At 28.9% G+C, this 15,479-nt stretch overlaps 1 protein-coding gene across 4 annotated transcripts; it reads right to left on the bottom strand.

The window, feature by feature from the left end:
* Nucleotides 1-1,532: 1,532 nt before the first annotated feature.
* Nucleotides 1,533-8,199, bottom strand: LOC145192902 (uncharacterized). Of its 4 annotated transcripts, none has more exons than XM_090072067.1 (3): nucleotides 8,031-8,199; nucleotides 3,384-4,131; nucleotides 1,533-3,204 (listed from the first exon to the last, which is right to left on the bottom strand). In XM_090072067.1, exons 2-3 carry the CDS (start codon nucleotides 4,088-4,090, stop codon nucleotides 2,202-2,204), a joined length of 1,710 nt encoding a protein of 569 aa, XP_089928193.1. In that variant the 5' UTR covers nucleotides 4,091-4,131; nucleotides 8,031-8,199; the 3' UTR covers nucleotides 1,533-2,201. The 4 variants fall into 4 exon arrangements, with proteins under 4 accessions (XP_089928193.1, XP_089928194.1, XP_079926352.2 ...); XM_090072068.1 differs by lacking the exon at nucleotides 8,031-8,199 and adding an exon at nucleotides 6,314-6,338; XM_080070226.2 differs by lacking the exon at nucleotides 8,031-8,199 and adding an exon at nucleotides 5,633-5,753.
* Nucleotides 8,200-15,479: the final 7,280 nt, after the last annotated feature.

Here is a 15,479-nt window from a genome sequence, read left to right as displayed (position 1 = left end):
AGAGGAATTTTGCATTCTTACAAAAGACCTTTTATTAGTGTAGTGTTTAGGATACGTTTTTTTTTGCTTGCTGTTTTAAGTTTTAGGGACAAGATTTCATATTAGAGTAGGTAACGTTCATAATAGTTATGGTAACACAAGAGTAGGTTACGTTCAAATTAAGTTAGCCAATTTTGAATTTGCTTTCTGTTTGCTGACAAAGGCATATTTTTCAGAATCTGAAGTTGTGCAACTTATATAAATTTGATTATGCAATTTTTATGAATAATACTCAACTTACCTCTCCGAGTTTTGTGTTCACGTCACATTCAATCAGGAGGTAAATAAAAAAAAAGTTGATACAACAAATCAGTGAATGAATAAGTAACGGTTGTTCGATAAAAATTCGTGAAAAGGTTTAATACTAAAAAAATGTCTAACCACAGGTTTTTTTTATTTGAATTACATTTCTACTTTGTTGCAAATTTAGTTTTCTGTAATAGTAAAATGATAAATTACAAAATTTTTATACATTTTTTCGAAAATAAGCTCGAAAACATGAAGCATGAAGAAAATGTGAATTTACAAAATATACTTGGCAAATCAATCTTGTGGCCAAAAAGTTCTCGCTGGACCACTTTAAAGCAGAAAATATTTAAAAGCAGTCTATCTCCGACATAATTAAACTTGCTGAAAACAATTCTGGGCACAACAGAGTCAAGGGAAGTTGTCGTAATTTAGAGTTGATCCATTATAAAAACAAATATAAGCAAAACTGCTGCAAAAGAATAATGCCAAAGCGAACTAAGTGAAGCAACGAAATTGAAAATCGCAAGTGCTTTCACTTTTGGGAACAATTAACGGAAAAATAATTTCTACTCAAAGTAAAAATACTGATACACTGCTAAGTTTGATCATAAGAGCCTCGTTTCGAACCCTATTTCGTCCCGAGTAATCTTGCGGTCAACCAATAAATCTACTTAAAGGAGTGTATAGAAAAAACTTGTTCCTTTAATCGAAGACAGGGTCAGAGCAGAACAGGTATCGACCATCATTCTAAAGGCCAGTCCCTATTCTACTCTGACCTAACCTCATTGCACTACGCAAAAACAGTGATATTCCGAAAGACGATAAGACGAAAGTATCAAAAAATGTGTCAAAAAAGTCGATAACCAACCAAACTTCCTAAAATGTCCCTAAATCGAAGTTATGTAAAATATTATGATTGAACGATGTTTTATCGTTAGTGTAAACAGAGTATTAGCCTAAATGTAGCTTAGCTTAACGATAACACTCAATTTAATTAAACTACTTTAGCTAAAAATACTATAAAAACGCTATGATTAAATATAAATACATTGTGTTAAGTTTTGAACGAGGTATTGATTCCTATAATTAAACAGTATTTTATCTTTAATGTAAACGGGTTATAAGAAAATTATTTCTAAAACTAAGACAGACTTTTTCGAATGTTCTTTATTTAGTCTTCAGTATTTTAATTAGAGAAAGCATTTTATGTTAAAATGAGGGAAAATGAAAGAAATAGAGCATTCAGAATTGTTTTCATCTTCTTTTAATTCACATATTTACACTAAATATTTTTTTCGGTTAATAAATAAAATGTTTTTACAAGTTGGATTGATTAAGCGATTTCTTGAGAGCATACCCTCTCACCGTTATAGAAAATGGTTTTAGACTCTTCTAAGGAGTAGACTTGATTGAGTTGTTCGAAATGAACTAACTATAATTTGATATTTTTTAAATTGTTTTTTAAAATTTTGTTTTAGGAATGTAAATTAATTTTTAAAAAAATTAACACTAAGAGTACACAGCCGTGGGGGAGTAGTTTTTATTATGTCCTCGAAATATTAATACTTATACATTTAGTGGCTGCATTTATTAAATGCTAAATTATTGACGTACATCAAGTCTTCTTTTTAATTAAGCCTAAAACAAATATCGCTATTCAAATAAATCAGAGATTTTTTTGTTTTCGTTTTTTAACTAAGCAAATATTCGCTGTCGCCTTCATTAACTGTATGAATAATGTGTTCGTATGGTCCGGAAGAGCACATTGAGATGAGAAGGTATTTATATTGAATTTTAATTGCTAAGTTCGCTAACTTTTGTTCTTTCCGTTTAAATCAACTGTTGAATTAGTCTAAATGTCCGATGCTACGGAAAACTTCATTTTTATGTTTTCTTCCATATAAAAAGAATTGTTATTCCGGTGAATATGTTTTTTCATTTCCACTCAACCAATATTCATCTTGTTCTTTTATATCGATGAGCACTTCGCGTTCGAATGTAATATAAACAACAACTACTAATGTTGAAATAAGTAAAATAAGCGAGGTAACAGAAATATTTAGGGTAACAATTGGTACTAAAAAACCAGCTGGAACAAATGCAGCTTCAAACACTGAAAGTCGTACAGCTTCTGTTAATGATTGAATCTCCGTAGGTACCAGCTTTGCTAACATTGATCTTGTTGATGTTATAATTAGCGGCACTCCAGATATGGAAAGACACGTTATTAAAAAAAGAAATCCAGTCGTTACGTTTGAGTCACTACTTACCATGTCTAGCACCGATAGTATCAAGAGCGCTAACATAGATAAAAAGGCTCCATATACTAAAAGTAAAAAGTCATTTAAATGATCTGTTAAGAAATAAACAGATCCTGATATAAGTACTGACAAAAATTTGTTGACCATACTAAGAAATGCCAGCTCTACTTTCCCCCATTTTAAGTAGTTTGCGGCAAGTACAGGTAAACAAGTGACAATGATGCAGTACACGAATGCTTCAATAAATGTCATCAACATAAGTAAAACTGTAGGTCGGTACCGTAAAATTTTCCACACTGACTTTGCTGATTTTTTAACCGAACTATTCAAGCGTTCTTGAACACTATCGTTTGTTGGCTGATCTAACTTCTCGTAGCTTGCATCAACAAATTTAGGAAATGTGAAAGGTGGGGTTGTTTTCCTTCCGTTTATAGGGTCAAACTTCTCACCGTTTTGATGGCTAATATAAAATGTCTCTTCGTTTTCTGTTACTACTTGAGATTGTTCAGTTGAAATGCTAGGAGTAAAGTCTGTACTCGGATACTTTGGTTCTTTGTTCGTGTTTTTTTTATGTTGTTTTTGTTCTTCTATAGAGATAACGCTACTTTCGGGGAGATTTTTTCCGGTGAGACGTTCAGGAGATAGTGTTGTAGGACTTAAGAGTAAAAAATCATTTTTATTTGCAGCACAAAAATAAATAAATTTTGCATTTATAAAACAGCTTCTATGATTCAACTTTTAGAAATTTTTAAAATGTGAAAGAATATTGCCTAAATTAAACAATAAAAAAAAAACAAAAAAAAAAACGAATAGAAGGCAAATAATCTTACTAACCTAATGATCGGATTAGATACATAGGATGATCTCCTCATCCTTTGCTCCAGCTTACAATCAAATTCTTTTGATATGTCAGTGACAAGGAGTGGAGCTAGTATTCCAGAAATAAAAAATAGAATGCACATTGTGATGCCGGGCATATTTGCGTAAGTAATGTGCCACTGCCCCAAATAAAAGTCCACATAAAGAAAACAAAAAACAAGACCAATGCTCGTAAATGTACCAACGCTGTATATGAGCGATAATGCTGATACTTTTTTAGTTAACTTTGATGATGAGTAACATCTTGATATTTCTCCCATGGCAATCACACCAAAAGCTGGAGTTGTTCCCGCCAAAAGTTGGCCAATCAGAGGCAAAGCCGGAGAAAACGGTAACGCATATAAAAGATTTCCAACAAAACCCAAAATATTGACTAAAAAAATGACTTGTTTGATGTTTCGAGTTTGGTCTATATAAGGGCTGATTAAAAGTGGGAAAATAACGCCAGTTATTCCGATAAACGATACGGACATCCCATACAAAAGATCCGGATTTGAAACGCGCATTATGTCTTTGAAATAAAGATACTGCGACGAATAGCGTATAGAATGAACCATTCCATGAATATAGTGAGTTAAGCACCAATAAATAAAAAGTCGTTGTCTTTTTTCGCGCCAAATAAATACATCGATAGGTGCACGAACCTTTAGAATATCCTCCATATTTTAGTTTTTGCTGTGCATTACTAAAGTTTCTTGTTTTTCTAAAAAGATAAAGATATAGATCAAAATAAATTTTTTTATTCAAAATTCTGATTTATTTTTTAGTACTTTGCATTTTGCGCGAAAGAGAAAGAAATTCTTTTGAAGACATATTAAACTCTTCAGAAAGAAAATGCTTCATTCTGAAGAGCTTAAAAGTTTCTCCGAGAATAGAACAAATAATGCAGAAAAAATGTTAAATAGATTGCCTCATAAAAAGAATCGATGGCTAATATACATCATAAATATATAAAAGAATTTTTATGGTTTTATGTTTGACTACTAACTTTCAAAAGTGTAATGGAGACGAATGAATAAAACATTATACGTTTTAATTTCGTAAACAAATAAAGACGTTTTAGTCAATTGCGTGACTTAATAATTGATTGAACCGAAAAAAAAACAGAAAATTGATTCAAAAAGTCATATGCTCATTATGAATCATTCAATCTAAAAACATTTCCCAATAAAACAAGCAAACCAACGCACGCTATCAGCTAATAAATTTTAGCTGCGTCACAAATTTGGTAAATTTATGACAACTTGGTATCATATAGGTAGAATTCTTTTTTAAAAGTCCGACACATATCTGAAGGTTGTGGCTCAGCAGTCGGCTGTTTATTTAGTTAGAAAATTTCTTTTTTCAAGCGTTGTAAATCTCTGTTTCTGTGCGTGGTAAGTTAATTATCGTATGTTGTTGTCTTTAATCGTCTCATCTCGCTGTAAATTTGTTCATACTGGAAACAAGAAAACAAAACGCATTAACAAACGAGGACTTTCTGAAAAATTTTCTCCACGACCTACTCTGCAGCTATATAAAGAAGGTTCGAAGCAAAGTGTCAAACATTATTTAAAATAAGTTAAAATATATTTTGACGTGATGCGTGTAGTAGGTATTATTGGTCTGACGCGTACATTACTCAGGTATTGTTAAGCATCTTAACTAAAACTTGAAATTCTTTATCTCTTGAAAACTTTGAAATTAATTCTGATAAAAATTTTATCAGCTCGTAGATTACAAATAGAAAATTCTTCAGAAATACATTCTGTAAAATACTTACTGCGTACATATTGAGTGTATTTTCCATAATGACACAAAAGAAGTAGATCAATTCTCACGAAAAAACAAACTTATAGAAGACAAAAGTTAACTCTGATTCACAGAACAAAGTGCCTTAGAAGTGTTTTTTTTATTTTTTTTTGTAAAGATGTATACAAAAGATATAGTATTGTTTCTTTTAGACAAAAGATTATGCTGCAAGGAAAGTATAAAAAAGAAAAATGATATATTGCTCTATTACGCGAATGAATTATTAGCCGTGTGATTAAAATTATTTATCGCTTCTGATATTATCTGTAAAACTTACAATGACAGAGTTTAGTGCATTTCAAATTTCAAACAAACTAAACAATGAAACAACAAAAACATCCTCTAAAGAAAGAAGATTGCTTATAAAAAACAAATTACGCAAATCTAAAGTTTATAAATTGCTGCTTACTGACCTCAAATACCTTTCAATCCGCTCCACCCAGAAAAACTGACTGCAGATTTCGGAGGCTACTTGGTTTATATTATCATAAAAGCAAATGTATTTTCAATATCTCCACTAATACTATATATTATTAATAGAGAATTTTTTTCTTGGGCTATAAGAGAAGCAGGCATGAATAATTTAGCGGAAGATTTATGTAGAGAAACTTCGATGTAAGCAGCTTTTTTGTATAAGCGCGCTGACTACAATAGAAAGCTTGACGGGTTTTTTTGACGACATTTTTTTAAATATGCATGTGAAATGTATGCAGATTGGTAAGCGCAATTGTATTTAGCTTTGTATGATGTATTGAAATCATATCATCGTCCGTCGGCCGAATTGTTCTTTTAAACTAACACACTTTTATATACATACAATCGAGACCAGTTTGTTTAAAAACGAATGGTATTGATTAAGAAATAGCAAATGGAGAAAATAAAATAACTTAAATAGTCCAGGAGAAACTGGAAAAGTTACATTCCTTATGAAGATGTTAAAGCACCTTTTTTAAAGTTTTTAGTAGAACTGATGGCGCGGTTTTTATAAAAAAATTTCCAAAGCATCTATAACTTAAAACACATTTAGAAAATTGAAAACTAAAGTTGAGATGAATTTTTAATCCGGACCATCAACAACAACAATAAAAGCTTACCCTCATGATAGCAAAGAGGAATGTCGGGTCTATATATAATCTATTTAAATCATTATTTTTTTCAATTTTTTGCTTTCATTTTTTCCTCCTTTATTTTCGATCCTTATTACAAATTCTATTTAAGCAGCCAGTTAAATCACTATCGGAGTTAATTTTCGCACATTTATTCGACTATTGGCAAATTCTTTAACAGCAGTATTCACATTCAACCTTAAATGGCTAAAAACGCGATTCTCGGTAGGGTATTTTGAATTTAATTTTTTTTTCATTATTCTATTTTGTGAGAACATTGGTTCATCAAACTTCGTTTTAGGAATTTTAAAAAATTCCTTGTTTATTGTTTAATAAAATATTCGTAAAAAAAATTTTAGCAATTAAAATAATAGTAATGATAAATAATAATAGTGATAATAATATATGCATGTGTATGTGTGTATATGTATACATGCATATATATATATATATATATATATATATATATATATATATATATATATATATATATATATATATATATATATATATATATATATATATAATTTTTTTTTTTTTAAAGAGATTAATTAACAATATCTTAAATATTCTTATTTAGATTAAATCTCTTTTTGTAAGAAAGTTAAATAAGAAAAAACTTCAGATTAATTTAAGTTGTTAAACGGAATCAAACAGCTTTTGAAAAAATGTTAAAAACTTTTCTACTCACTTCTATTATTTTTAGTAATTAATTTAAAAAAAAGTTTTTTTCTTGTATATTTGATTGCATAGTTAGAGTTACACAAGACGTATATCATAACATGACAATAGTTGATGTTACATAACTCCTTTATTACGGCATATTTAAAACGTGCGCTTATTCCATTAAGTTTTTATTGATAGTTACGTAATAAGGAGGAACAAAAGACGTTCACTAAATTGCCGGCATCTTTGCCACTGGTTGCCAAATGTTGGATATGATTTTGGTTGGTTATTTAAAAAAAGTGTAGGTGTTGTTTGAAACCGAAAGAGTTACTTAGAATTTGTTTGGTTTGTGTTGATAAAAAAAAAAAAAAAAAAAAAAAAAAAAGGTTTAATAATTGAACCTACGATTGTCGGGTGGATAAAAGCAAACATCAGTCTTCAGGAGTGAAATATATATTAAACGGAAAGTTTTTTTTAAAAAAAGCTTTTTTTAAAAAAGAAAAACCCACGCTTTATCGTTACAATTAATGACTTTATCGTTACAATTAATGACTTCGACGTTGTTACTAATTTATGAAGTAAATCCCTTATTACAGTAGCATCAACAATTACCAAGGGTTAGAATAATTAAGGACATATATAAACTCTGAAAAAAAGTTTGAAAAGATTCAAAATGCTTAGTTTTCAAATCTCTATGTTATAAAAAAGTGTTCTTTCCATCTGGCTGTAATAGATATCCTTATACAGTTACAAAAAGTGTTTACAAATAAAAAGGAATTATAAAAAGCTATGCTATTTAATACATCAAAACACAACTACATTAAATTTCGTTCATTTACAAGACTCAGGATTTTGCTTCATACATTGAAATAGTCAGTAAGATAATGATAATAAAATGAAAGAAAAACCTTCGGTAAAAATAAGAAAACCTTTTGAACTGAGAACCGATGTTGCAAGACAATCAATATCTCATTTCAATATTCTGACATAGATCTGGTTTTTTTACTTTTACTACAAGTCAAACATTTTTTGTGCCTACCTGTTACCCTAGATGATTGGAAAATCTCTAAGTTTTTTTTTTGAAAACGGCGATTAAGGATCCGTTTAACACCGAAATCTCATAAGACCAATAGAAAGTGCGCAGACCACCTAAGAAGCATTGATAATTGGTTCAATTGAATAGAAAATATGATTTTTTTCTTCTCTATTTACTGGAAATGAAAATCTATATAGAAAATATGTGGTTTTATAATTTAGTGAAAAATATTTCAGTTTCATGTACCCGCTCAAAAAACCTTCTCCATGGACAAAAAAAAATATTACATAATCTAATTAATTATTCAAAAATAAAAAAATAAAAATAACATCACAAAAGAAAAGAACACATAAATTTAAAATGCGAACCTTCACTCAGAGAAAAATTAAACGAGTAATTTATTAATGGCAGTTAGCGCACTTTTAGAATTCAATTCCTGTTCAAAAATACTTTTTTTTATTGAGATTTAAGAATTATAAAATAGTCAGCTGCACATAATTCATAATAAGTGAAACAAATTTAAAACTAAAATTTTTCTTTTTTTTAATTGATTTTATTCAACATTAATTTAATAAACTGCTTTTGACAAGAAATTTGCACACACTTTCGATCTCACTAGATACATTCGATTTCCTAAAGCGATGTTAAGGTGTAATTTATCAAGTTCTCAGTAATAACCACGGTCAGCGGACGCTAAAACAACACTACGCAGCAATCCAAATCGAGCTCCATTATCTAAGATTTCTCATTTTAACAACTTCATTATTGTTTAGAATCTTGAATCAGACTGGAATTTTTCAGACTGGAATTTCAGAAATTTTTGCTAACAAAGTTCTTTGTTGTTGTGTTTTTTTTTTGAACTCAGAACGAGTGCGATGTCTTATAAATTTTTTAGAAAAATATTCAGCAACCTTATTTAAAAAATGGTGGGACGGTCTTTTATTTACTAAAATTTTTATAAATGAATATTTTTCTCGATAATATCTCGCTAATATTCAGCGATACATAAAACCTCCCTCTTAAATAACATCATAGATTACGTCATGTTTATTAGGATAATAATCTGATGGTACGTTTTAGTTTAAATCGACTTTTTATACAACTTATACCAAATAAAAAGCGAATACCTGAAAAAACCTGAAGATTGTGAACAATCAAGAAATAATTGTCGGAGATAAAAGCAAGTTGTAATTGTAGCATTGAAGAGTAAGTAATTAATGGACAAATATCGATTAGCCAATAAACCAGATGTCTAGTTTTAATCGTTTTAATAAAATAAAAAAGATAATTTGAGTCAATATTTCAGAAAAGTTTCAAAGGAAAAATGTAAAGAAAATAAAAGTTGATTCAGTTATTTGAAACGGCTCATATATTCGTACATGTGTGCATAGACTTCAGTATTTTTTTTTTTTTTTTTTAATTATCATATTAAACTTTTTAACAGGAAATTCAAATAAAATATTCCACGACTAAATCTGAACTAAGGAAATAAACTTCTCACGACAAACGTACTTAAGCTAAATTGCTATAGTTTCGTTGCTGTTTACACTGCAATTCCCAACATTAAGAAAAATATTTTTTGATCTTGTGAAGCAAAGTTGATATTTTTGCAGTAAAAGACTATATATATATATATATATATATATATATATATATATATATATATATATATATATATATATGTGTGTGTATATATATATATATATATATATATATGTGTGTGTATATATATATATATATATATATATATATATATATATATGTGTGTGTATATATATATATATATATATATATATATATATATAAACACACACACACACACACACACACACACACACACACACATAGATAGATATATTCTTGAGTTGATCTTCTGTAAAAAGTATATATACACATTCGCAGTCTCGGTCCCCTTAAACAAACGTAGTTTTTTTTAAACTTTTCGCAGAAGATCAACTCCTTATTTTAAAGAAAACTGTGTAGTTCTTGATAGCTCTCAAGGAAAGTGACAAATTCATGGTCAGTCTGATTGGTAATGGACATTTTTACTGCAAAAATATTGAAAGCTAAGTACGATTGTATAGAGAAGTTTATTTCCTTGGTTTCCTAATAAAGTTTTAAAATGTTAATTTAAAAAAACATCACTAAAATTTTTTCTCATCGGCAAATAAATTAAAACTTATCTAACTTTTCAAAAACATGTTGTAAAAAATAAACTTAAGTAATTGAAGCAAAGCAATTAAAAATCTGGTCTCCACTTTGACGATCACGTCGATGCTAACAGATGTGTTTAATCTTTTATTTAAACCAGACACATTAAACCAGACATAAACGAGTTATAGAACGTAATTTTTACCCGCCAACAATAAGATAATCGTCGACCGTGCGCATTTTAGATCGCTCCCGATTATCTTGGCGGCTAGCGTCGTATAAAAAAGAGTAACCTGCAGATAATCTTTAAATGTTTGTTTAAAAAGTGGAAGAAACGAAACATTTTTTTTCAGCATCACTTCAGATCCTTTTTACTGCTCCTTTTGATCCCTTTTGTGAGACTTGACCCAAAAAATGCATTTTTTTAGAACATTTATCAGTATTCAAGTAAAGTTAAAGACGAATAACATTTATGACTATATATATATATATATATATATATATATATATATATATATATATATATATATATATATATATATATATATATATATATATATATATATACTTTAATTTTCTATATTAACGTCAAACCTGACGTAAAATGTCTTTATGTTGATGAAAAGCAGATTGATCTTGCAGCAATCGTTGCGTCAGCAAAAAAACAACAATTTTCACTCGTAAGTTAATCAGGTTTTTAAAATGCAATCCACGGTGTCATCAATGCATGCTATCTGCATCGCTGCACACGTTCGTTTACTTATAACGAAACTACGCTGTTATCATGCGCATGCTCCAGAAATGGAAATCGAAAGCGATGTGAACATTAAAATTTTTTATGATTTTATCAACAGTGGCAATCCTAACGTTTTCTCAAATAATTTTACAAATAGAAATCTTCTTTAAAAAAATGTAAATTGGGATAGTTCCTATAATAAGCAAAGTATACATGTCTTAAAGAAACCTTGAAATTTAATTGATCGCGAATGTTAAGAACTGAAAAAGCAGCTGTCGATAAAGGTAAAAACTGAGAATTTTAAAGTCAAAATAAAATAAAATCTGATCGTAGATTTTCCAGATTTTTTTTTAATACTGAAATTTAGTCTATATACAACATAACAAAGCAAGTTTTACTGAGCATTATATATTTTTACTTTACGCTGATGGCTTACAAGTAATGAAAATATTGCACTGCTTTTGGCTGGTTCTAAAAATTTTTTTAAATATTTAAAAACAAGTGCTGCAACTCAAGGAGCAAGCGTTGTTTATAAATTCCCTAAATAAACTGAAAACTGGTCTGGAGATGAAAATGTGGTTGAAAATAAACCTTTTACAAAGAAAAGAATGGAAAGTTTGAAATAAATCTGGCAGCTTGGGAGGGGGGTGGGGGTATGTAAAAGATCTACCAACACATATTCTCAGACATCTTGATCCACTAGAAAGGTCTAAAGTTAGCTACGCAAAAATTAAAATCTTTGGAAAAAAAATTAGTTTAGCAAATGTAGCATATGTCAATTTTCAAATGACATGCTATACTCTTACATTAAAGTAATTTTTAACACTGCTAGTGTAGCTTACAGCATTAAAATAAGATTTATATAATATGTGTATCTTTGAAAGTTATCAAATTATTTATATTTTTGTTTTTATGCAGCTGTAATGGTCTTTTACATCATAAGTTCATTCCTGAAAAAGATGTTCAAGTTAAAATTGTAGGAGACTATGGTGGAGAAAAATTTAAGATGAGCTACCAGATTTAAAATACTTTAAATCTAAAATTATATATACTTTAAATTATTTTCAACATTTTTTAAGGCAAAGGACTACAGAGTCAACATCAAAGTAGCCATCAAAGTAGTTCAAGAACAAATAGAAGGCCTGCAAAGAATGAAGTATAAGTAACAGAAACAATATATATATATATATATATATATATATATATATACAGGCGCAGATCCAGGTATTTGTAACTGTGTGGCCAAATTTTATTTTCACGGTTGAAATTTCGATAAAAGATCGATATTTTAATATTTTTTCACGGCATTTATTGATTGAATAAAACGTCGGTAACGTATAATAAGAACCGTTGTGGCCATGGCAGGAATCTCTATAGCCAAAATCCGTAAATTACGGCAAACAAATTAAAATTTTTAGGAATATTCCTTAAGCGAAAAAACCCAAAACTAACATGGCTGCCGTTAAATTTAAACTATGTGGTCATTGCCACAATGGCCACCCCTTAGATCCGCTCCTGTATATATATATATATATATATATATATATATATATATATATATATATATATATATATATATATATATATATATATGTAGCAGTACTGATCTCAAAAAATACATACATGAAGTTTTTATATATCTAGGGATAACAATATTGCAGTATTTATCTTTGGTGATTATGAATTTCTTTGTGCACTTTATGGTATTTCAGGAGCTTTAGGTAAGTTATTATAAAAGAAATTCGACATTAAAAGATGAATTTGAACAACTTGTAGTATTTTTTTGACATGAAACTTAGAAAAGAAGAAAGAACAGAAATAGAATGTTGCACACTTGAAAGTCTTCAAACCAATTATCAAAAATTTATGTAAAATGAGGATCTCAAGAAAGATGCAAAAAAATTCAATATCATCATAACAGAACCAATTTTGAAAGTACCTCTAGATCAGGTAAAATCATTTCTCTCATTTAACTCAACTTTAACTAGTAATAATTGATTTGCTGTTCAATGTCACTAAAAGTTAATTTAATTTTTTTAAATTATAGCTCATACACATACATTTATATCTAGGTTTTTTTTACCAACTCTGTACATTGCTATTTGGACTTATCTTAAATATTTCAACATGTTTGTAGAAGAAGCCCATGAAATTGGATATTTTAATGGCGTCAGAAGGAGTATTAAAAAATAATAGCAGCATCTATTCAGAAAAATATCATGAGTTTATATCAAATCAAAAAGAACTTTTAGACCTTCAAAGTTCTATTTTTAATCTTGATGAACAAATACAGCTAGTGAATGATGCTATGGAAATGGCTAATTAAATAATCCTGAAAATGTGGAAAATATTACTCAATTATTAGTCAATTTACTTCCCTCAACTTGATTTTCTAAAGAAAAGGAAAAATGTGACATTGACAACATAATAATATTAAGTTCTGTTTTTTTATAGAATTATTGTTCTGCTTTAATGTGGTACTGGCCTTTAAAAACTAAAACTTTGATTTTCAATGTAATATTTGATTAAATGCATGTGCTATGAAAAAACTTTCAGCGTAAATAAATAAAAAACTATTAATGTGCCCATAAACATGCAAAGTCAGCAACTAATATGCAATTTTAACTTCATTTTTAAACAATAATTTCTTCTTAACTAGTCATAGTTTGAGTCTAAGCTTTTGCAAAAAGGTTAACATGTTGATAAAGGGAATTGATCGGAATCACTATTACAGCATTTCTAGATGCAAAATGGTGACATTTTTAATAATGGTTTTTAATTGTATTGTAAAATCTGTGATGTCGATATCATTATCTCCAGAACTGCAAACTGTAAAAACCTTATTTTGGTCAAACCCCTTCACAGTAATCTGATCCAAGTAGTTTAAAATATGTTTGTCTTCAACGTATAATGGATCATTGCTGAATTGATCTTGAAATTTCGAGTAACCTGCTTTTGTGAAAATCCTTCAAGGTGGTCAAACATGGTTTTTAGACGCTTTGCATATTATTATTATTATTATTATTTTTTTGCCTACTCAACAACTTCCCTTGACTTTCGTAGCAAGAATCGTTTTCAGCGCTCTTAGAGCGATGGACTGTCTCAGAATATTTTATTAATATTTAATGTCGGAGATAACTATGTCGGAGGTAATATTTTCTGCTTTTTAAGTGGTCTAGGGAGAGTTTGCCAAATTGATTTTGTAGTTTCACTTTCTTTTTCTTTCATGTTTTTAAACTTATTTTTGAAAAAATTTGTAATAATTCTGTAATTCTGTAATTAATCATGTTACTTTTACAAAAAACAAAATTTGCAGAGAAGTTAAAAATATTTTTTTTGTTTGAAATCTTTTCACAAATTTTTATTGAACATCCATTATTCGCAGAGGTATCACGAGAAGATTTAGCTATTAATAAAATTGTAAATGTGTTTCAGAAAATAGATTGAGAAAAGGGGCCAGCTGAGCCCTTTGGCATGGCCCTCACGATATGTCTATGACTCCAAATCTTTATATTTAAGAACTGAAGTTGTTTTAATTTGAAAAGCGAATTTCAAGATTTTTTTTAGCTAGATAAAGAAGAAAACCAAAAAAAGGGGTATAAAAAATTAAAAACTGGCCACACCTATCCAAAAATGGTCCCAACCTCATTTTTGAGGACCCAAAAAACGATCAGCTTGTGTTGATAAAAAATCTTTTTAGTTGTTTAGACTGTTGACTGCTTAAATGTAATTACTTTGATGTTGTGGCTTTTCCCGGAAATAAGAAACATTTGTTTTCACATTTTTAAATAGTCGAAAAAAACTTGGCCAAAGCAATGAAAGATTTTATGAGATAGTTCAATACAAGAAAAAAAGCACAACAAGGTTATACATATTTGATTTAAATTAAAAAAACTTGATTCTAGCATTAACTTTGAAATTATTTTATAAATTACCAATTAATTTTGAATTTACAATTCTAAAGTAATTTTTACAATATGAAAAAAAGTTTTTATTATATCCAATATTTGTTCAATCATTTTAAACAAAAACAACAAAGCAAACCTGTGGATTTAACAACTAAAATATAAAGAGGTTTTTATGTGTTTTAAATTCAGAATAATTGGAAAAAATGCCTCTAACTATGTGTTTTCTTCCCCATATTTTATACAAACTTGGACAAAAAAAGCACTCTTTTTGCAGACAAAGTACACACAAATGTGAAGTCTAACAACCATAGAACCCCATATCCACTAGTGACATGATGTTGTTACTAAATTAGTTATTTGATGTAACTTTGAATCTTTAAAAACCATAAAAACCACAAAAAGCTGCTATATTTTGGCCATTTTTTCAAAGGTGAGATTCCTACTTTAAGAGCTATATCTTTGCACAGATAAAAGATATCTAGCTTCTATTTTTTTTGCCTAAAAGATAAATGCCAAGGCTTCATTCTATTAAATTTTGAAACTTCCATAGTCGATAATAAGGTTAGAATAAAAACGTAAAGCATCCGTTGTCTCTTTTTAAAGAGGCTTTTAGTGCCATACCTTATGCTTTAGGTCTCTGTACACAAACCAAAAGTG

The sequence above is a fragment of the Hydra viridissima genome, unplaced genomic scaffold, assembly GCF_058129835.1.
Source record: "Hydra viridissima isolate aposymbiotic clone 2 unplaced genomic scaffold, HvirCarnegie_v1 scaffold_14, whole genome shotgun sequence".
Taxonomy (NCBI): Eukaryota; Metazoa; Cnidaria; class Hydrozoa; order Anthoathecata; family Hydridae; genus Hydra; species Hydra viridissima.
This window is presented reverse-complemented; position numbering and strand designations above follow the sequence as displayed.

Coding starts and splice junctions, on each gene's coding strand:
- LOC145192902 (XM_090072067.1), bottom strand. CDS start 4,090: ATGGAGGATATTCTAAAGGTTCGTGCACCTATCGATGTATTTATTTGG. Junction 3,205..3,383: donor GTATCTAATCCGATCATTAG/GTTAGTAAGATT, acceptor TTTACTCTTAAG/TCCTACAACACTATCTCCTG.